The sequence below is a fragment of the Verticillium alfalfae genome, genomic scaffold (genome assembly GCF_000150825.1).
Source record: "Verticillium alfalfae VaMs.102 supercont1.4 genomic scaffold, whole genome shotgun sequence".
Lineage (NCBI taxonomy): Eukaryota > Fungi > Ascomycota > Sordariomycetes > Glomerellales > Plectosphaerellaceae > Verticillium > Verticillium alfalfae.
Window position 1 is genome coordinate 655,537 of NW_003315035.1, and position 20,023 is coordinate 675,559.

A 20,023-nucleotide genomic window follows, 5' to 3' on the forward strand; every position below is an offset into this window, starting at 1 on the left:
TAAGTAGAACTGTAGAGTCTCACCACCGCCCGTATGCCACACAAGTCTTCTCTCAGAAAACGTAACTTCCGGAATACTCATCGAAAACACCCCCAAGCGAACCCATCACACGATGACTTCCGCTTTCCTCGTAGTTGGTGCCACGGGCAACACAGGTAAAGCCGTTGTTGCTACCCTGTCGGAACTCGTCAAGGCCAGTCCCACCTTCTCGAACCACAAGATTCTGGCCATTACAAGATCCGCAAGCGGCGCCGCAGCACAGAAACTCGCTGGTCTGCCTGGCGTCCAAGTTATCGAGTACAGCTGGGTGGACATCACGGCGGACTGGCTTCGACAGCACAATGTCGTGAGGGCCTTCATCGCAGCCCACAATGAGCCGACTCAGTTCGCCGAGGAGTCTACCTTCCACCTAGCCGCACTGAAAGGAGGCGTCGAGTACGTCGTGCGCATCTCGACGACGGCGGCGAACGTGCGTCCTGATTCCGAGGCCTACTACCCGAGGGCCCACTGGGCCATCGAGGCGATGCTCAGCTCGCCCGAGTTCAAGCGCCTGCAATGGACGTCACTTCAGCCAAACGTTTTCACGTCCTACTACCTGCAAACAGCGGCAACTCTCGTCAACGAGTTCCGCAAGACCGGAAAGCAAAGCCCTTTGAGGCTGATCGCGGCGGAAGACGCACCCGTCGGCATCGTTCATGCGGACGACGTCGGAGAGTTCGCCGCGCGGCTGCTCGTCGAGGAAGATGTGGCGCCGCACAACGGGGCCAAGTACGTCTTGAACGGTCCAGAGGACATCACTGGGCGGCAAATCGTGGCGCTCGTGGAGCAGGAGATTGGTACCAAGGTCGAAGAAGTCCACTACAAGGACATGTCGTTTATCGACTACCTCGTGGAACATAGCCCTGGGCCCAAAGCTCTTACTGAGTCGATAAAGCATGCTGGCGTCAAAGCTTGGGAAGGTGAATGTACGGCATCGACAACCAGTGAGGAGGTCCTCCGTCTGGCAGCACCGAAGACGGCGCCTGCGGCCTTTTTCAAGACCTTGTTGCAGTACTAGTATCGTCTAAATAAAAGGGTGTTCTCACTGTCGTGTTTCGGATGGTCGTGTGGTCCTGTGTAGCATTGTGATGCTCCTATGTTCATACTGACCATCGACATCGTCCAGGAGACCATTCCCAATAGGTGAGAATGCTGGCTGTCATGAGTAAAATGACAGCCAGAGCTATTCTGCCCGTGGATTTCCCTCGGGCCAGCTGGCACAGCATTCAAGGCAGATGCTGCGCGGAGACTGCCACGAGCATGACGGCGAACATGCAGAGCATGACGGCGAGCATGCAGAGCATGTAGAAGTCAACACGAATGGGCAAGCAACAGACGAGAGAATGAGCGGGGGAGGTAGGAAGGCACGACGTCACAAGGGGCTTGGGTTCCTGCCCGTGGACGCTGATCCAGGGTCCATCATGAGTCGTGTCTCCGCCAATCACACCATCTGATGTCACGACTCTGTCTCCACATCTTCGTGTGCCAAAGATGTAGACCCCTCATCGAACTCACTGCCCCCGCCATCGCCTACAGCCTGTGACACGAAACCGTCAACGTGCATTTCGGCGCTCCTCCGCCACTCCTTGCCCAGCATCAAGATCGTGTGATCGCCCACATGGTATAGCCCATACCGATATTGGTTTTACTCAGCTCAAGAGGTTATACCGTGTGTGGCAGGTCTGCAGCTTGCGACGTCACTACCGTGTTTGCCTCGACCACGAAGAGGACCACCATCGTCACCCCACGTCGCGTAACCACACCACTCCCACGTCGCCCTGCTGGACGCCTTCACCTACATATTAACCCACGGCAATTCCGCCACGTCGCAGGCGTTTTGCTTGACTTCTTACCCTCAAGATTCAGACTGTATTTTCTGTCGACGCAGGTCAGAGTAAACAATCCATATGTCAATATTGCCATTGCTCTGTGAAGACGATACTTCTTCTCCATAATCATCATGACGCCTGATGTGATTCAGCCCGTCGCTGCCGGGGGAGGACTGCCAATAGTAACCAAAATGCAGGACCCCAAGGAGAAGTTCTACCGCCATTTCCAGGTCGAAGTGACTTGTAAGCGATCCTTTCTGGAGCTTTGTAATTGTTCGTCTCAAATGATAACACAGTAAAGCCCTCCAAGATCAAATAGATCGCCTGTCTACCATTGCTGCTGTTGGTGGCGAAAGGAAGGATGCCGCCGATTCCATACTGGCTGCCATCTCTAGGTTGTCCAGTGAGGTTGCCGATGCCTCGGACTTCGTCCCCTCCTACGACCAACGGAACTATGCCCAAGCCATCAAGACCCTAACAGACAAGCTCAATGTGACAACCGCCAAGCTCGCACCCCGATCCAGGTTTCAATTCAAGTCCCGTATCCAGCCTTCAAGCGCCAAATCAGATCCTCGCGTGCTCTCCAACAGCAACGACACTGCCACCTCACAGGCTACCAGGACCCCCGCCGCGAGCACCGCCTCCGAGGTGCAAGACACGATTGCACCGTTGCCCCCAACGACTGTCCGGAATTACAATGATGAGATGGCACAGCCGTCGACTTCTCACATCCGCAAGCCTAGTTTCTCTACCGCTCGCGACATCGCCATCTACGGCCAAACCGACCTGCACATCCTGCTGCCCGCTACCGCCAGCCATGCCACCTCATCCGGCCGCCTGACCGACATTTCCGGTTGCGTTGTGGACATGTCGCGTGCCACGGGCAGCACCGCACCATTCGCAAACCTGGCACTCAAAAACATTGAACGGAGTCTCGTGCTAGCCGGTAACGTCGATGGGCCGGTGCATATCACAGGAATCCGCAACAGCATTCTCGTCGTGTCAGCACGGCAAGTACGAATTCACGAATGCCACAACGTGGATGTTTATTTCTACTGCGGGAGCAGACCCATCATTGAGGATTGCTCACACATGCGATTTGCCCCGCTCCCTAGGTCCTTTGTACGTGAAGACCTGACATGGCGGCAGGACCGTGCTGACTGGTCTAGGAATCACCCGGTGATGACTCGAAGAATCAGTGGGACCAAGTCGATGACTTCAAATGGTTGAAGGCTGAAGCCAGTCCGAATTGGAGTGTGCTTCCCGTGGACGAGAGGTTGGAGGAGAGGATTTGGTCGGACGTGGTACCAGGAGAACCAGGCAAGGGACTGAAGGATATTCTCCAGGCAGTCAAGATCGCCAGGGGTTGAGGGATTGTCGGGTATGGCTACATGGCATGCATATAAACTGCTTGGGGAGCGCTATGCATTGTGTGCTTACATGATCTGCATATCTATCCATGATTGAATAGCCTCTCACGTCGTCTTCTGAAGTCAGTATCCTCCAGTGTGGCACCGGTCGGTAGGGAACCGCCGGATTTCCTTGAACCCCCGACATGACATCCCTGCCAACCACCCGTAGGGGGCTAGGCAGCTCATGACCCCCACAAGGTACAATGAGCACGGCCATGGACGACATGGTAACTTACAGTACAAGAAAAGAACTATTGAATACCCAGGTGTCTGTTCGTGACCAACAGCCTCGTTCCGCGGCAACGCCTTCCAAGAGGGAGGCACCTAAGCATGCGTCCCACAGGATTTCACGACGCTTGAATACAGCATGACGCGAGCTAGAGCTACGGCACTGCTAGCAACGACTGGATGTACATGGAGAGTGTCCCAGGACTGCTCACTATACATACATGCCCATATCTTTTACCGGGCCATGCGTGCTGATGCGTGAGCATAGTCAGTAGCAGGAACCGGAGTCTTTCGCACACGCCATGACCCGTGTCGCGTAGTCCGCAGCAATAACCGGTACGCTATTGACATCCTGTCCCGAAAGATCCCGCCATGAGGCCCGACTACAAAGATCATGGAATCTGGGCACAGCGCACCAACTTCGATCCACTGGTGTTAAAGTCCTACAAGGGACATCATATACGTGATATCCATGACTTGATTATGTTGAAGATGTCGGTGACTGGCCCCCATTGCAACTCGCAGTCAACACAGAAACCAATCGGCGGATCGATAGCTTCCTTTTACGCACTGCCATTATACGTCCAGACTCTGCTCGAGGTGTTTTGAGCGGACAAGCTTCCAGGCCGGGCCGTCGCGCAGGCAGGGAGGAGCTCCATGCGATGTTACTCCATATTGGGTAAGGATCGGCGGCCTTAAACCTCCGGCTAGACCATCGTCGTGGCCATGGTTGGGGGACCAGAACGACTCTTTTGGTTTGGCTAGAGATCAGCTCGCTTATCCCGCGGCACCTCGCGTGGATGAATCTTTCCACAATAGTAGACAGGCCGGTATGTCTTCAGCTCAGCCATGAAGAAGCACCCCTGAACCGTGTCCTGCACGTAATGTAGAGGGAGTGCCAAGAGCTTGATCACGAAAGCCCACGAGCATCACCGGCCATGGGGAGGGGCCAGTAGATGATGGGATTTGAAGATTTCGACAAGGGGAAATCCAGAAATGCCATGCTCGGATCCTGGATTTCGTGTCCAACGTTTGTTTGACTGACCTGCATGTGGGTGAGATTCCCATCACCTCCACCGCCCCCTCCCTCACCCTCCAACCCTAACTCACATCACCGTCTTCGCCGAAGGCTTCAGCAGGGGGTGGTGAGGGGGTCAGGGGGCGATGACCGAAGAGCACGCCATGGGGTTGCAGTATTCTGAACGATACGATGCTCGAGATCTGGGCGAGCGACATCAAATCTTCGTTCCATCTCTGCAAGGGCAGCTGCACAAGATGGGCATCTTGGCTCATCCCGATACGCGCCAGAGACGCGCGAACTGGGGATCGGAGCCTGCTGATAGGTCTGTGGACGGTTGCGCGCGGTGGCGCGTGTAGGTCGTGCGGATCATACATTCGGGCGAGTCCATCCGGGGGACCAGGCCACCCAGACGCGCCGGGCTCCGGGATCCCAGCCACAGCTAGTGTGGCGTGGCGGAAAGGCTGGGCAAAACCCGAGGAGCCGTCGTCGTGGTGCAGGATCTACACAACTTCAAGCTCGGTGCAGAAACAGTCGCTTGGAAGTGTCGTTAGTGTGCCGGGCCTTGAGGTTGTACCAGCATCGCGTCGGCAGTGTGCCCAGCCTTGCTTCCTTTGCATTTGACGTGCGGGCCGGAATCTTCTAATCCTTTCTAGCAGGCTGATGTTGATGACGTTTCTACCTTTAAAAACTTGGCTGTGGAATTGGAATATGCCCACGGCCAAAATGACGATTATCAAGCCCCACTCCAGTTGTAGGTGTACCTGGCAGAGCGTTGGGAAACAGGAAATGATCAACTAGGGGTCCAAATAGCTTAGTTGATCCTGTACCAACGCCTTGTTTGTCTCCAAAGCGTGACTGTACACCCACATGTACACTTACTCTCGGATAAAGTGATGTTCCGTCGTAGCAGACTGCATCCCATTGTACGCAGTGAGTTCGAGCGGAAGAAATCCAGTTCCACTCGTTCGCTCTGAGCCAGCAAGGTGTGGAAGGACGACAGCCGAAACAGTGCTGGGCGAATGTCGATGTTGGCCAAAAGCCAGATTTTGAAGCACAGAAAGAGAGCCAGGGTTGGGTGACTAAAGGTGGGCCGGTATGGGTCTGGGCCTTTGACGTCTCCTTCGGAAGCTGGTAGGCGAATCAGAGGCCCTGGAACACTAGCACCCCCTCGGGCTTAGCTTACGCAAGGCTGTCGTGTCTTGACATTTAGCGCACCATCATTTTCGGGGTCCTTGGGGGCTTGATTGCAACAAGGCCTCGGTGTATCGGGCCCCCGTTGTAGGCAGGTAAGAAATCGAGAAGCAATCGAAGATGGTAGGTAGGTAATTGCGACCAGAGTACGATGCGCACTGCCTGCAGAGTTGTCTACATGTATCACAGTTCGCTTGTCTCAATATTTCGTGAGCATCGTGGGCCTGTCTATCGCTAGACATCTATGTGGTATGACGTCAAGCTCACGACATATAGCCCACACCTAGTGGACTTCCACCCCACAGGCGACCCTGAAGGGATCCGCCTCCCCGAGGAAGTACCAGACATGGCGTGGCGTTATCGACATGACCCCGATTTTCATTAGGCCACACCATCCCGCTCTCGATCTGTAGGAAAGACACCACCGGTCGCGATCGAACCGCCAGGGCCCCATCGCCTCCCCTCCCATTGAGTAACACGACCACATACGTTTGTGCTGCACGGGGCTCCAGGCTTCTGGCCACGCCGCCGTGCCCCAGTGCCGCCGTTCCTATGGGTGCACAAACCAAGATAGGTAGGCCAAGCAATAGGCACCTTCAGGAACTCGTCCCGATGAGTCTGGTGATCCGTCTCCCAGCATTCTCACGACCCACAGCCCATTTTCGCCTCCCGCTTCCTGGTCAAAAAAAGCTCTCTGCTCAATCCAATTTTCCACAGCAACTGCGAATTTGCCATCTTTGCCATCTAATGCTGGCCATTTGACGCGCAGTGCTAGCTGCATCAGAGGCTCTCGATACCACGAGCCTAGAGATACGAGCAGCAAGCAACAGCGAGCATCGCGATTGAGAGCGTGTCACACAACTCGCCTTACTGCAACAGGCACACTCGACGAGCCGTCGAAGCGACACTGGAGCTTCGCTTCTTGGCCCGCGGCAACTCAGCATTCCGACCGGCGTGCGACGACCAAAGCTCATTGCCCCCTCCATCTCGAACGAACAAAATTGGTCCATCGGCGAACAGATCGATCCATCATCTCGAAATCATCGCCCAAAGCTTTGCAGCTCATCTAGTGGTAGAGGAAAACAAAGAGGCCACTCATTGCCTTGGCGGCCACAGTGCAATCGATCCTCTGCCGCCGTTTCCGTGGCTGCCAATGCGCACTGGTACCTCGATCGATCCCCTCAGGCCGACCAACTACGCCAGGACGCGACCCGAAATTCAGCACCTTGTCGCAAAAAGGACAGGCCGCCACAGCTACGTTCAGCTTGATCGTCCCGAAAAAACGGTGCTTGCGATTCCTTCTGTACGTTGTTACTCTATCCTGGATTGTGCTCAGGTGTGAAGCTGGGGGAGGGGTGTCTGGCCAGAACCGGACGTCATATCCCTCCACCTCCGCCCATTGCATCGAGATCATGACACAGGCCAATCAGCGCATGCACTTGCCCTCACTCCCACCCTGAGCCTGTACTACCTTACCATGGGTGTGCGGCTTGTGGCCCTGCGTCTCGCCCACCCCCCTCCCCTTCTGCCATTCCATGATCCAGCAACTAATACTGCAGACCCTCCAGTTCGATCGCTTCACCCACCGTTCCCCCAACTACCCAACAACCCACGATCCTCAGCCCGACGACAACGACTCTCGACGCCTTGAACTCGGCACACGACGTTCGCGCCATCTCGACTTCACCACACAAGCCACGATAAACAACAAACACATTCACACCTATTAATTCGTCCCCGCACATTGGCTTCTTGGGGACGCACCATATCCATGGCCGACCCAACGGCTAAACCAAGCGATGCCCAGTCGTTGCCCGACAACGCCGCTGGGCAACCCATGCCACGCAGAACATCCCCCGACAAGTCCGTCACCTTGCAGCATCATCGCCTCGTCCGCGATGCGAGTCTACGAAACGCCGCCAGCATGAGATCAGCTCAATCAAGCCAAATACCTACAATATCGATCCACAAAGATGTCGACACGTCGCCAACAAGAGGTTCATCTGGGGAAAGCCAAGATACAACCCAAAGCGATGCCATGAGGTGGTTTGATCGTTCTAACGAGAACCCGACCGCTGCATACACCCAAGGCATGGATGGTATGACGGAATGTCCCGATTACGTCCCGAAGCCGTAACTGACTTGAGTTATAGTTGACCCTCCTTTTTATCAAAAAGAGAGCGACTCCTCCATCGAAGACGGCGGCAACAAGGCAACATACCCGTTCCATCTCAAGCCTGGCGCTTCCCATTCTCTGAGGCCGCCCGTAGCACGCAGCAGCAGCACCGGCGACTACCGCAGTGTCATTGATGATCTGACTGTCGAGATTCAAAAATTGAAGGATGAGTTAAAGAAGTACAAGCAGTCTGGCCCAGATCTCTTGAAGCGCGACAAATTGTTCGAGATCAAGGTTCACGGTCTGCCGAAGCGGAAGAAGAGGGAACTCGAGGCAACACTTCGCGACTTCGCCTCTGGACTCAGCGAATCTGCCAGTGCAGAGACTTCTTCCGCTCGCAAGAAGTCGTCCCGGAATCACGACAAGATGTACTCAGCGTCGGGCTCCATGTCCAAACACGCCTCATCTTCTTCCGGCTCAAATTGGAAGCACGCCGATTCGGCTTATGCCTCCGCATCAACGGGGCCGAACACATCAGGTACCTCTCTTACGCGCCCCTCAATGAGCTCGCGAGCCAGATCTTCGGAACAGAAGGTCGAAAGCTATCTGAAAGACATCCCGGAAGGCCTCTATCCGCGACACATGGTCATGACGGACAAGGAAAAGAAGAAGCTCGTCGTGCGACGACTCGAGCACCTTTTTACTGGGAAGATTACGGGACAAGCGTTCCGCGAAAATGGGGCGGTTCTCGCCGCCAAATCGTCCGAAGTCACCACTGGTCAAGGCTCAATGGTTCACCAACCACCCAGCCTGGCACATCCGGAGGCTTCCAGAGAAGCGCGCATCGCGGAGGAACCAAGCAAGAAAAGCCGATCCAGGGACAACGACTCGACAGAAAATTCCAACGGCGACCAGAACGAGGCGACAGGAAACGCAGCTGTTGCCAGGACTAGCAACAGCGTTTCGCCACCAGACGCAACACCAGCCGAACAACGTGCAACCCGGCCGCTGGATCTTGATCCCCACCGCAAACAGGTTCCGTCCGAAAATATGGACTACATCCGTCATCTCGGTCTCGTTCCGCCTGAACTACTTCCAGTCCACGAGGTGCAAGATGTGGCATCCGATGCCGACGGCTGGGTGTACCTTAACCTACTTTGCAGTCTGGCCCAGCTTCACATCGTTAACGTCACCCCCGATTTCATTCGGACGGCTGTGACGGAGAAGAGCACCAAATTCCAACTTTCTCACGACGGCCGCAAAATCCGATGGAGAGGTGGAAGTGACGGCACGCGATTCAGTAGCGACAGCTCAGGTGATGGCTCTCGACAGAGTCCATCCTTTGAGGATACTGATGGCTCCAACGAGGAAGAGCCGCGAAAGAAGTTGAAGAAGGTTCAAGTGGCGGGAGAAGTAGACCCATCTTTGGCGCATTCGAGCAGCAAACACAACCCAACACTCCTGGGCAAAACTTCTGTCTCGCCCGACAATTTCCACTACAAGCCCATGTTTGTCCACCAGTCGACATCTGGAGGTCAATCATCAATGGACGACACTAGCTCATCCGTCGGTCCGGTTGAAGACAGCAACTTGGACGACTCTCGGTGGGGAAACAGCGGGTCGGGAACGTCACTTCGCAAGAAGCGTCGCCGCGACGGTGCTATCATCTATTACAATGGAGCGCCATTCTGCACCGACTTGTCCGGTGACCCTGGAGACACTTCACCCACTTCCCACATGGCCTCGTCCGGGCAACAAAAGTCGAGTTCCGGACCCGAATTTGTCCGTCCTGATCCTCCTCAGCGCACGACGTCGGGGTCTGCTCTTCGTTTTCGGCCTCTGAGCGACAACATCAGGGCTGTTACTGTTGCGATAAGAGCTGAGCCAGAGGCAACAGTTCCGTATCTCACCACCGATGACTCTGACGACAGTGAAATGGAAGAGAGTTTTCTATGGTCCGACTCGCAGCAATTCCTCACAATTCAACAGCTCGAGCCTTCTGGCCTTGGCGGTGTCGTCCCTGAGGACCATTTCATGGTCGTTTGCGGCACCAAGAGGCCCAAGGCCAACACGTTGCCTGTTCAACGGGAAATGAGCGATACCTTCGCCAAGTATGTCGTGAATAGGATCTCTGCTCAGGTATCGGCCAATCCTTTGCAGAAAGCCGCACCGGCGCTTGTCAAGCCACCCCTGATGAGATCGACTATGTCTCCGGCCGCATCAAACGCTTCGCGCCTATGCCGCTGCCGCCTCCGAGCTGTTTCTTCCCACCCTTCAGCACAAATACCGAAAGCAGTTTCGACGACTCTAGTTCTTCCGGTATGGATGATGACCTGGAATACAGCAGGATCGCCGACGTCACACCAATGCACCATCAGGCATCGATCAACACGTACCCTGAGAATGAAGACATGACGAGCGGAGATGAAGAGGGTGGCGAGCCCGACAATGGCGACGAGCCCAGACCAACTCATCCCGGCCCAGACGTACCAGGGCTTATGCTTCACCAAGCACCGGTTCGGCGCTCGAGCAGCAGCGCCATCGCTGCTTGCCGGCACTGCCCGCGGCCGCAGCAAGAGCACTGACCTCCCCGATCCTGCCGACAGCTCCAACGCTACGGTCGACGCCGAGAGCGGCTACAAGAGTAGCAGCGAGTGCAGTTAATGTTGTTACAGACCTATTCTCCCGATCTTGTCCAACATGAGTCCAGGCTGGGGGAGATCAATGACCCAGCCTTTGCTCCCTTCCTTTTTGTCTGGCTATGTTGGGGCACGATGGATCACATTTGCATCTTTCGGGCGTTGATTCGGTTTTGATTTTATACATTGTTTCATGTTTTTTCTGGGAACGAAGCGAAGAGATATCCACCTTGATTTTCATCTGGTCAACTGGCTGGTTTGCGAAGCGTCTCGTCAAACCTACTCAACTCACACCGCCGCCCCCTTCTCTTCTTGTCTTGCATGGTGGGCGGGAAGTCGTGTTCACGGTTCGGAGGATGGATGGGTTGAGGGTTGCGGAAAAAGGATGGACCAGATCAAGGTCTTGGGCTTATCTAGAGGCTGCCAACTTGGCGTTTTGACCTTTGGTTTGTGCACCCCGAGAGCGAAGCGGTTGAAAGGGGAAAGATGAATTTTTGATAGCGTATCTTGTTGAGGATGAACAGAGAATGTTATGTCCCCGCTGCCTGACTTTGTCGCTCCTGAGATGTATGTAGTGCTCGTGCCATGTGGCGGAAGGGTTCAATCTGCGCGCCATAAATGCGACGCGATGCCTTCGTGCACGACGCCATGAAGCTTGTAAACATCACATTTTGAAAAAGACGGTAATAATGTTCTGGATTGCACGTGATCCTCATACTGGAGTCAACACTCGAGTTCATCATCCATACATCGTTTCTTTCTATCGTTATCAGGAGCTAGTTCTATGAGCTCCTCTGTAGACATCATCACCCAACCTACCATGCACTCGCCAACCCACGGCGCCTTTTTTTTTTTAGGTAAACTCCCACCGACCACACCCGCTTACTACCATAACGCCGTGCTTCTCGCAGCTCCTCAAAATTTCTCATTGATGATTCAGTTAGACTCAGCATGAGGCCTCTTCTTGCTGTCAGACTCGGACTTGGACTGGACGAGCAGGCTCTGGCCGGTCATCTCGTCAGGGATAGGCAGACCCATGGCCTGCAAGACCGTGGGCGCGACATCGCCGAGGACGGGCTCCCTGACCTTGCCGTCCTTGAGCTCGACACGATCGGTGAGGCTCCAGCCGTTGGGGGCGTTGGCCATGATGAACGGGACCTTGTTGGTTGTGTGGCTCGTCTTGGGCTTGCCGTCCTCAAACTTCATCTCCTCAGCGTTGCCGTGGTCAGAGGTGATGAAGAGAATGTAGCCGTGCGCCTTGCAGGCCTCGTAAATGGTCTTGATACCGTCGTCCGTGGCTTTGCAGGCAATGATGGCCTTCTCGTAGTTGCCTGTGTGGCCAACCATATCAGGGGGTGCGAAAGTTGTTCATGACGAACGGGTATTTTTCCGTCTTTTCCCGGGGTGTCTTTGTCAATCTGGTCTTTCGCCCGCGATGCGGTCGGCGACACGCTTGGCGACACCGGCGGCAGACATCTCGGGAGCCTCATCGTAGGTGGCGACAGACTTGACAGAGGGAACCAGGTCCCGCTCGTCCCGGACCTCAAGATCGAAGACCTTCTCAACACCGCCGTTGAAGAAGAAGGTGACGTGGGCGTACTTCTCAGTCTCCGCCACGTGCACCTGCTTGACCTTCTGCTTGCCGATCCACTCGGCCAGAACATTGCCCATGTGCTGAGGCTCAAAGGCAACGGTGAAAGGGTAGTCCGTCTTGTAGCGAGTCATGGTGACGAGAGGCTTGATGTTAGGGTAGGGGAAGTCAGGGAGGACGGATCGATCCACATTGCCCAGAACTTGAGTGATCTGGCGGACGCGATCAGAACGGTAGTTGAAGAAGAAGACAGTGTCATCATCTGTGGCAAAATTAGTGAGAGCGGTACGAAAAAGATTGTCAAGTTTGGCTGACCCTTGATGCGGGATTCCTGGCCACCGACAATGATGGGTGTCAGGAACTCATCCTTGTCCTTGGAGCCACCCTTGGCATAGCGATCCTTGATGGTTTGAACGGGGTCGGTGCTCTCCTCGCCCTCGCCGAGAATCATACCCTTCAGCGCAATCTCGATACGTTCCCAACGCTTATCACGGTCCATGGCGTAGTAGCGGCCAACAACGGTTGCGATTTCACCAATGCCAATTTCCTGCAACTGGCCAATGAGTTCTTCCATGTAGGCAGCACCGGACTTAGGGTCGGTATCACGGCCATCACCAAAGAAGTGAATGAAGACCTTGGGAACCTCGTACTGCTTGGCAGCCTTGAGAATGGCGTAAAGGTGGTCCTGCTTGGCGTGCTGAAAAAAGTTAGGGTCTGCTCAGAAGGATAAAACTTCACGAGGCTTCGCTTACCACGCCGCCGTGGGAGACAAGACCGCAGAGATGAAGACGGCCGTTGCCGTTCTTGGCACCCTCCATCAGATCCTTCAGGACTGCGTTGCTCGCAAATGTACCATCATCGATATTCGCATCGATACGAACGACGTCCTGCCAAACGACGCGGCCGGCGCCGATGTTGAGGTGGCCGACTTCGGAGTTGCCCATTAGACCCTTGGGGAGGCCAACAGCATTGGACGACGCCTCGAGCTCGACAAAGTGTTCCTTGTCCTGCGAGAAGGCATCCATAGTAGGGGTCTCGGCGGCAGCGATAGCATCGCCATCTTTGGGCGAACGGTCTGAAGGAATGCCCCAGCCATCAATCACGACTATAGCGAGCGAAGAATCCAGAGGGTCAGCCAGGCCAGCTCGAGCGAAATGAGCATGTAAGCAGCGGTCAGGATGTAATCGGGCCTGCGGAGAGCGGGCGGCAAGGACATGGTTCCGTGTTCCCCTGGGAGGGTGGGAAGACCAAGCGAAGGTGATTTGCAGTTGGAGCTTGGGTCATTCGCGGAATTTGGGTTGCGCTCGTCGCCTTCACCACCCTCACCAAATGCATCGCGGGGCTTCGACGGGGGAGACGGAGGGTTTGGAGGAAGAGGCTTGGACGTACTCAGACAAGCGGGCTGGACCTGGGCTTCGGCCATTGTGAAGTCGGAATCGCTTCTCGGGGGCTAGAGAAGGTCTATTCGAGAGAATTGGTAGAGGAACAGGATCGTAGGATGTGCGTGATTTTTTGGGGAGGGGGGGATGGTGTTGAGCTCAACGATTGAGAATCCAGAAGTAGAGACAAGATAGAGCGTTTTATCGACTGATAATGGATGGTGGGGGGGCCTCGATGTCATAGCTCCCCCCTCCTTGTCGTTTCGAGCTGCGTCTCGAGCTTCGTCGCACTGTCCATCCGTAGACGCTGGCCTGGTGATCTACAGTGCATGCACCCCCTGCACGGTGACCCTTGCTAGGCCAACGCGCCCCTCTGTTGACTTGAATCTGCTCTCCGACACCTTCTCCCGTCACCGAGGCAGGTGTGTTCCACCCACCCCTGCCCATCGGCCCTTCCCGCCTTTTTGACGACCTCCAATCGCTACTGCCACCCCGTGCGCTACTCCGTCTTTCCATCCAACAGTTGCGAAAACCAGCCTCAGTCAAAGGATTCCTACCGATCTTTCGAGCTGCTGAGGGACTGGCCACTGTTGGCATTGCGACCGCCCCCGCCATCTCTCGATCATCACCGCCGACATGGCTTCAACACCACACCCGCTCGCGCTCCCGCCAACCCTGTCTCCAGATGCTCTCGATACGCTCACCGAGCTCACGACAATCCTCACACGTCTTCGCGCCGCGGTCCACGCTTCCAACCCTTCCGCCAATGCAGGCGGCATCACGGGCGCCACGCCCTTGCCCACGGGGGCAACGCCCAACCCACTCGGTGCCAGTCCCGGCGGCACCAATGCAATGACGCTGCGAGAGCTCTCGACGCAGACCGATGCCCTGAAACACAAGCTGCAGCGCGCGAGGACACAGCTCAAGTCCCTGCCGGATATGGAGCGAGATATTGAGGAGCAGGAGGACGAGGTTCGCCAGGTCGAGGAGAAGATCAGGGTGCAACGCGAGGTGCTCGAGAGGTTACGGGAGCGTGGCGTGCAATTCGGCAAGGACGGCGAGAAGATGGAAACAGACTAAAGAGCGCAAGGCCGAAATCGACGTGCGAGCCGCGATAGAGGCTAACAGGTAACATGATACCCAGTTTCAAGTGTCGATGGCGGAAAGACTATGACCCAAAATGATTGCATTGGCAGTACATTCTCAAAACAGAAACTAACAAAACAAGCTCAACCAAAGCGTGAACGGCAGCCCTTCGATGCCGTCTCTTCGTCACCTTTTCTGCACACGATGAAATTCTACTCAGTCACTCCCACTTCATCTGCTGGCTCCCACCTCTCAATCAGAGCATCATTGGGCAAGGCATAGGAAGGGCTAGCTCCACTCCGCCGGGCCAGTAACTCGCCAACTCTGGCCTTCAACCTCTCCTTCGAGATAAGTTCCACAGGTGTCTTGCCATCAACATCACACAGAGACATATCCGCCCCAGCTTCCAGAAGCACTCTGGCGGACTGGTAGTGATTCAATAAACAAGCGAGATGCAGCGGCGTCTTTCCATCTGACCGCTGGGCGTTGGCATCTGCTTTGTGCTCAAGAAATGTCTGCATCATTAGAGGAGTGTGAGAGTAGCCCGCTGACGGCTTTGCTGTGCGAAACACAGTGTGCATGGGCGTTTCCCCCTCCAACGTCCGCGACGATACCTCACCCCCGTGCTCAATCAAAAGAATCGCCAGGTCGCGACTTGCCATTTGTGGGTTGAGATAGTGGAGCGCCTGCCAACCCTGAAGGTCTGCGGAGCTACAAGATGCACCTTGTTCAAGCAAGGTCGTTTAAGTTGACCAATTGAAGTTGCGCCCGACCGCATGCATGAGAGGTGTTCTGCCATCTTGATCTGCAATGTTGATATCCATCCTGGCAGCGAGGACTCGCACGATGCCATCCGAGTAAGCAGAATCTTCTCCAGCGAAAAGCAGATGGAACACTGAGAGACCGCTGCCATCGCACACATCCATTCGCGCACCGCATCGGTGCAGTATGGGAACGTTATGCACAGCGTTGTGGGACCCGATGGCATGCATCAGGGGCGTTCTTCCCTTCTTATCAACAGCTTCAACCGAAAGACCACTGTCAACGAGAAGTCGAATCATCTGCTCGTCTGTCCATCTACAAGCACGATGTAGCGCTGTCTGTTCCTGGCTGTCTGTTGCGTGCAACAAGGCGTCATCCTTGAGAGCATCACGAAGATAACGCATTCCCAGGGCTCGCTGCTGGGGATTTCCCCATTCCGGATGAGAATTCCCAGAGCAAAGATGGTGCAAAGCAGTCCTGCCCTCGTGATCGCGAGCGTCAGTTACAGCTCCACACGTGAGAAGCTCCTGCAAAACAACAGCGATGCCCCGCGAGGCATAATGTAACAGTGGGGTATTGCCTGTATCATCCCGAAACTCGAGGTCGCAGTGCTTAAGGTATTCCCGGAGGATGCCCCGCTGCTCTGTCTGTTCGGACCTTGAAGCAGTTACGTTCAAGGCCCAATTAGTGAATTGTGGCACACCACCGTTATTGTTCCTTAAGGATGGCTTTGCGCCATACGCAAAAAACAAGGCGACCTCCTCAGGGCTCGTTGCAGTGTCGAGGGCTTCTCTAACGTACTTTTCGTCAATTTCCGCATGGCAAGCTTCGAACAGCAGACGCCTGAGCTCGTATCCTTTGCAGGTTTCAAGTGGCGTCCGCCCTGCTTCATCCAATGCTAGCGGGTCTGCGCCATGTTGTAGGAGCACCTTCATTGTGGCGACATCTGTGACGACATGGAGAGGAGTCTCTCCGTAGTTGGCGAGGGATGCTGTACTAGAAACCCCTGTGCAGCTTTCGTGCTCCAGTAATATATTCACCGTCTCATAAAGGCCCTTCCTTGCAGCTGCATAAACCGGCGTGCGGCCTGTCCAGTCTTCAAACACCACCGGGGTGGTCATCGCCCCGCTTTGAAGCAAGAGCGGTACGAGGCAAAGCATACTCGGGGGGCATTCGTGGATAAGCCAAGGCAGCGGTGCCTCTGGTCCAAAGGAGTCGTTAGGATCGGCTCCAACTTGGAGAAGCGCCTTGACCATGTCGACGTCGTGGGCCATCATGGCTGCAAGAATGAGTGGGAGCGGTTGATTGAACCCTTGGCGATCTGAATTCTTACTGACAGGAATCAGAAGTTTTGGGTCTTCCTCGACGTCCTTGAGTACCTGTCGCCTGTGACCCAAAAGTGTTCGTAAACTAGACCGATCTATTTGCTGGAGGATAATGGGGAGATGGCAATTGAAAGCGTACAGCCCAAACCAAGCCTGGCACAGGTCATTCGATGGCTCAGTCAGACTGTTGTAGAGTGTTTCCAGCTCCATAGGAAGTTTGCCGGACTCGCGGACGTGTATTGGCCAATAAAGAGATGCGTATATGATAAATGGGTAAGTGGTGTTGTAAAACTGGTTTAGTGTATATGTCGTTTGGTTGATCAACTCTTCCAATGGGAGTCCTTCTGTCTTCAGGAGCACCGGTTGTCCGGTGCTACTAAGTAGGTCCTGTTGACTTAGTGCCCAAATGCATATCTTTACTGTTGTCATGTGGGCTTCCTCGAGACTGATAGATCCTTGCCAAGTCAACGCTTTCAGAGGGTGCGCAGGCGGTGGCCTCGTGAAGAACTCTCGCCCAGTTTCATGAAGAAGGTATATGCTGCTGTCCTGGATGATGATGAAGAGACCACACCATTGCTTCAAGGCGTCTTCGAATTGCGAATCATCGAGAAGATCATCGAGCAAGGCATTTAAAGATGATGTGGACGATGATAACTGCATAGCCACGCTCATCTCTCTAACTTTCAAGGGTCGCTGAGCAGCAATGATCAGACTCATAGCAGTACGCATCAGGCCTTGATTAGCAGTTGTGCTCAAGATTTGATCGTACGCTTCGTTGAAATCTTGAGGAAGCTCAGACAGAAGTTTGTCGATATTTTGACTAGTGGGTAAAAACCCGCGAGACGCGCGGCCGCGCCTCGGCTCGAGAGCATCAAAGATGAGACGTATCCAGAGATAAGTCGGGTTTTTGACCTGTAACATTCGTTCTTTGAGTCGTTGTTTCATGCGTTCAGGCCACCGAAGCTTGCTGATGCGCTGCTCGACCACTTTTTCAACCTCGGCAGTGATCAGGGCAGTCGCTTGCTCATCGTCTCCGCGAGTTTTAAAAATTCCAGTTTCATCGCCGTCTTCGAATCCGTTGATGATGTAGTCGTACGGACGTGTCGTTACGAAAAGTGGTAGGCTACCGTCTGTGCGGTGGTGATCTAGAATGAAGTCACCAATCTGATCGTCTTTGCATTGATCCAAAGCATCAATAACCAACGCCATGCGGCCAGCCTCAGGATCTCCAGCCACTGCTTCAAGGATCTGCCACAGGACTGCAGAATTGTGGACAATGGTTTTCCCTCGACGCTCGTATTCGTCGAAAGCATGGTGAATAAGAACTTCGTGTTGTGTAAAGACCTGGTGAAGCATGGAGCACAGCGCTTGCGCCGTGCTGTGTTGGTCGAAGAAGAAGTAACATGTGGTCGTAAACCCACGTCCAGGAAGGACTGTGTCGATCAAATATCTGGAGATGACCGACTTGCCGCACCCTGGGAGTCCGGTGGCAAGATGGAGTCCGGACTTGTGGTTCAAGCAAGCATGGAAAGAGTCGCTTTCGAGAAGCCATCTGCCAGTGCCTCCAACCATGCTCACGATGCGATCCTTGGTCTTCTCTGGGCCAGCATCGTAGGAGACCTGTTCGGCGAAAAGTCGCATCAGCTCAGTCTTCTCCACCGACTTGTCAGAAACAAGCTTGATTGCCATATTGTGAAGCTCTTTCAATGTAGCCTCCACTCGCTCAGAAGATGCGAGCTGTTGTTTGGCCGTTTCGCCGTTCTGAGAGGACACCACCAGAATCTCCTTGCTGGTCGCAAGATTATCCTTTGACAAACCCTCCAGAGCAGAGAGATGTATGTGCCACTTCTTCTGGACCTCGATAGCTTCCTCTCTCATAAGTTCGAGGGAATGATTGGTTTTTGCTGAGAGGATACACTGGTTCAGTTCTTTGACATCGACTTCCCGAGACTCGACTGCCTGAGTCAAAGCTGCCCAGTCAGTCAAGCAGAGTGCATCGACGGCGAACAGCTTGAGACGATTTCGATAAAAGCGGAGAACACTTTGTATTTGGAAGTCGAGGATCGCTTTGTAAAGCTCAATGATGCGCTTTCGAAGCTCTGCTATCTGAGCTGTTATCTCGGAATGTGTTCCTTTGTCCGAGGACCTGTCATTGGTGGCGCTTTGGTTGGTGCCTTTGTTGATCCCCAACAAGTGTGTTTCCTGCGCGACGTAATACTGCATCAGAGACGTAACCTTTTCGTAGCCGTTTTCGTGCGCTTCAGTCGTCGAGATTGGGTTCGTGAGTAGAGGTAGCGCCAAAGAAACAACGGCCCAGGCTACAGAAGCTTCAGGAGATAAAGCCACAGCTTGGCCAACCCATCCCTGGGCCCATTGGATGAAAGACAGCCCTTTCTTGACCTGGTCCCCAACGTTAATCTCAGTTTCTCCAATGTGGAACTTAATCTGTTCTGAGTCTCTCTTTTCCAAGCCGAGTTCCGTGATCCTCGTCATCTGTCTACGTCGGCTGCTCTGATCTGAAGTAATGGCATTGTCCACTGTATTCACATCGATACGATGTGCATCTACATCCCCGCTGACTCCGACTATAATCATTTGAGAAACAGTTAGAAGGGTCTGTACATTGCTGGTCATGGTGTTGACAATTACCTGGCGGGTCAAGATGTGTGGCTTGAAGCTTGCTTGAAAGTATCTTTTCGTACTTTTCCACCCTTTGTTTGCTCTCATCATTGTCATCGCGAAGCGCATCATAAGCAACGTCCCACAAAGAAGGAGATGACGACGATGCACAAGACTCGAGGCTTTCAGGGCTAAGCGTGTCTTGCAAGTTATCTCCTTGCTTAACCACTGTAGAGCCTCCAATTTGCGTCAATTTTGTAGACATGTCAGTCGACACTTGGTCTATGGTGACTGTACTGGGTGGCTCCTGGGCAAAGGAACCATTTTGATGGCTGGTTTGGTTGCGCCTCGATAAGAGAGTGAGGAGTCTAGATCGACGGCGAGATGGGGTTGCTGAAGCTTCGATACCCTCGGGCCGACGATTCTTGTCTACTTGGCGACGCATTTCCTCCAGAAGTCGTACTTAGGAGAATGATAAGTTCAAACGAGAGTGTCATGGGAAGCACACGAGGACATTTGTTTTCCACAACCACTCATGTTATATTACAATCGTCATGTTGTGTACTGCCAGTACAAACATCTCCTTGCCGCTGAGGAGGGGCAGGATTGGAAGTGTCCAGGGTCTGGCGCATGAGATTTGCGTAGTCATGCAGCTGGCCGCGCTTACAGACCACTGCCACTTGATTCCGGGAATGCTATTGGGAGGGTTCGACGCCTCGAGCCGGGATTTATCATAACCGCGTGAACTTCTGGTACCAACCGAAACATGCTTCTGCTCAACTCACT

At 54.3% G+C, this 20,023-nt stretch overlaps 6 protein-coding genes across 6 annotated transcripts; 4 read left to right on the top strand and 2 right to left on the bottom strand.

Annotated features, from left to right (window-relative positions):
* Positions 1 to 112: 112 nt before the first annotated feature.
* On the top strand, positions 113 to 1,057 carry VDBG_03619 (conserved hypothetical protein; the record flags this gene model as incomplete). Its single annotated transcript, XM_003005620.1, has 1 exon — positions 113 to 1,057. The coding sequence occupies one exon, from the start codon at positions 113 to 115 to the stop codon at positions 1,055 to 1,057; it is 945 nt and encodes a 314-aa protein (XP_003005666.1).
* An 833-nt stretch (positions 1,058 to 1,890) lies between these two features.
* On the top strand, positions 1,891 to 3,350 carry VDBG_03620 (tubulin-specific chaperone C; the record flags this gene model as incomplete). Its single annotated transcript, XM_003005621.1, has 3 exons — positions 1,891 to 2,111; positions 2,170 to 2,990; positions 3,038 to 3,350. The coding sequence occupies 3 exons, from the start codon at positions 2,000 to 2,002 to the stop codon at positions 3,236 to 3,238; spliced, it is 1,134 nt and encodes a 377-aa protein (XP_003005667.1).
* Positions 3,351 to 7,491: 4,141 nt separating this feature from the next.
* Positions 7,492 to 10,500, top strand: VDBG_03621 (frequency clock protein; the record flags this gene model as incomplete). The annotated part of the gene is made up of 3 exons (XM_003005622.1): positions 7,492 to 7,819; positions 7,874 to 10,155; positions 10,261 to 10,500. The coding sequence occupies 3 exons, from the start codon at positions 7,492 to 7,494 to the stop codon at positions 10,498 to 10,500; spliced, it is 2,850 nt and encodes a 949-aa protein (XP_003005668.1).
* Positions 10,501 to 11,411: 911 nt separating this feature from the next.
* On the bottom strand, positions 11,412 to 13,489 carry VDBG_03622 (2,3-bisphosphoglycerate-independent phosphoglycerate mutase; the record flags this gene model as incomplete). Its single annotated transcript, XM_003005623.1, has 4 exons — positions 11,412 to 11,806; positions 11,939 to 12,328; positions 12,382 to 12,763; positions 12,819 to 13,489. 4 exons carry the CDS (start codon positions 13,089 to 13,091, stop codon positions 11,412 to 11,414), a joined length of 1,440 nt encoding a protein of 479 aa, XP_003005669.1.
* Positions 13,490 to 14,081: 592 nt separating this feature from the next.
* VDBG_03623 (predicted protein) lies at positions 14,082 to 14,525 on the top strand (the record flags this gene model as incomplete). Its single annotated transcript, XM_003005624.1, has 1 exon — positions 14,082 to 14,525. One exon carries the CDS (start codon positions 14,082 to 14,084, stop codon positions 14,523 to 14,525), a length of 444 nt encoding a protein of 147 aa, XP_003005670.1.
* Positions 14,526 to 15,274: 749 nt separating this feature from the next.
* VDBG_03624 (ankyrin repeat domain-containing protein) lies at positions 15,275 to 19,682 on the bottom strand (the record flags this gene model as incomplete). The annotated part of the gene is made up of 2 exons (XM_003005625.1): positions 15,275 to 19,203; positions 19,268 to 19,682. 2 exons carry the CDS (start codon positions 19,680 to 19,682, stop codon positions 15,275 to 15,277), a joined length of 4,344 nt encoding a protein of 1,447 aa, XP_003005671.1.
* Positions 19,683 to 20,023: the final 341 nt, after the last annotated feature.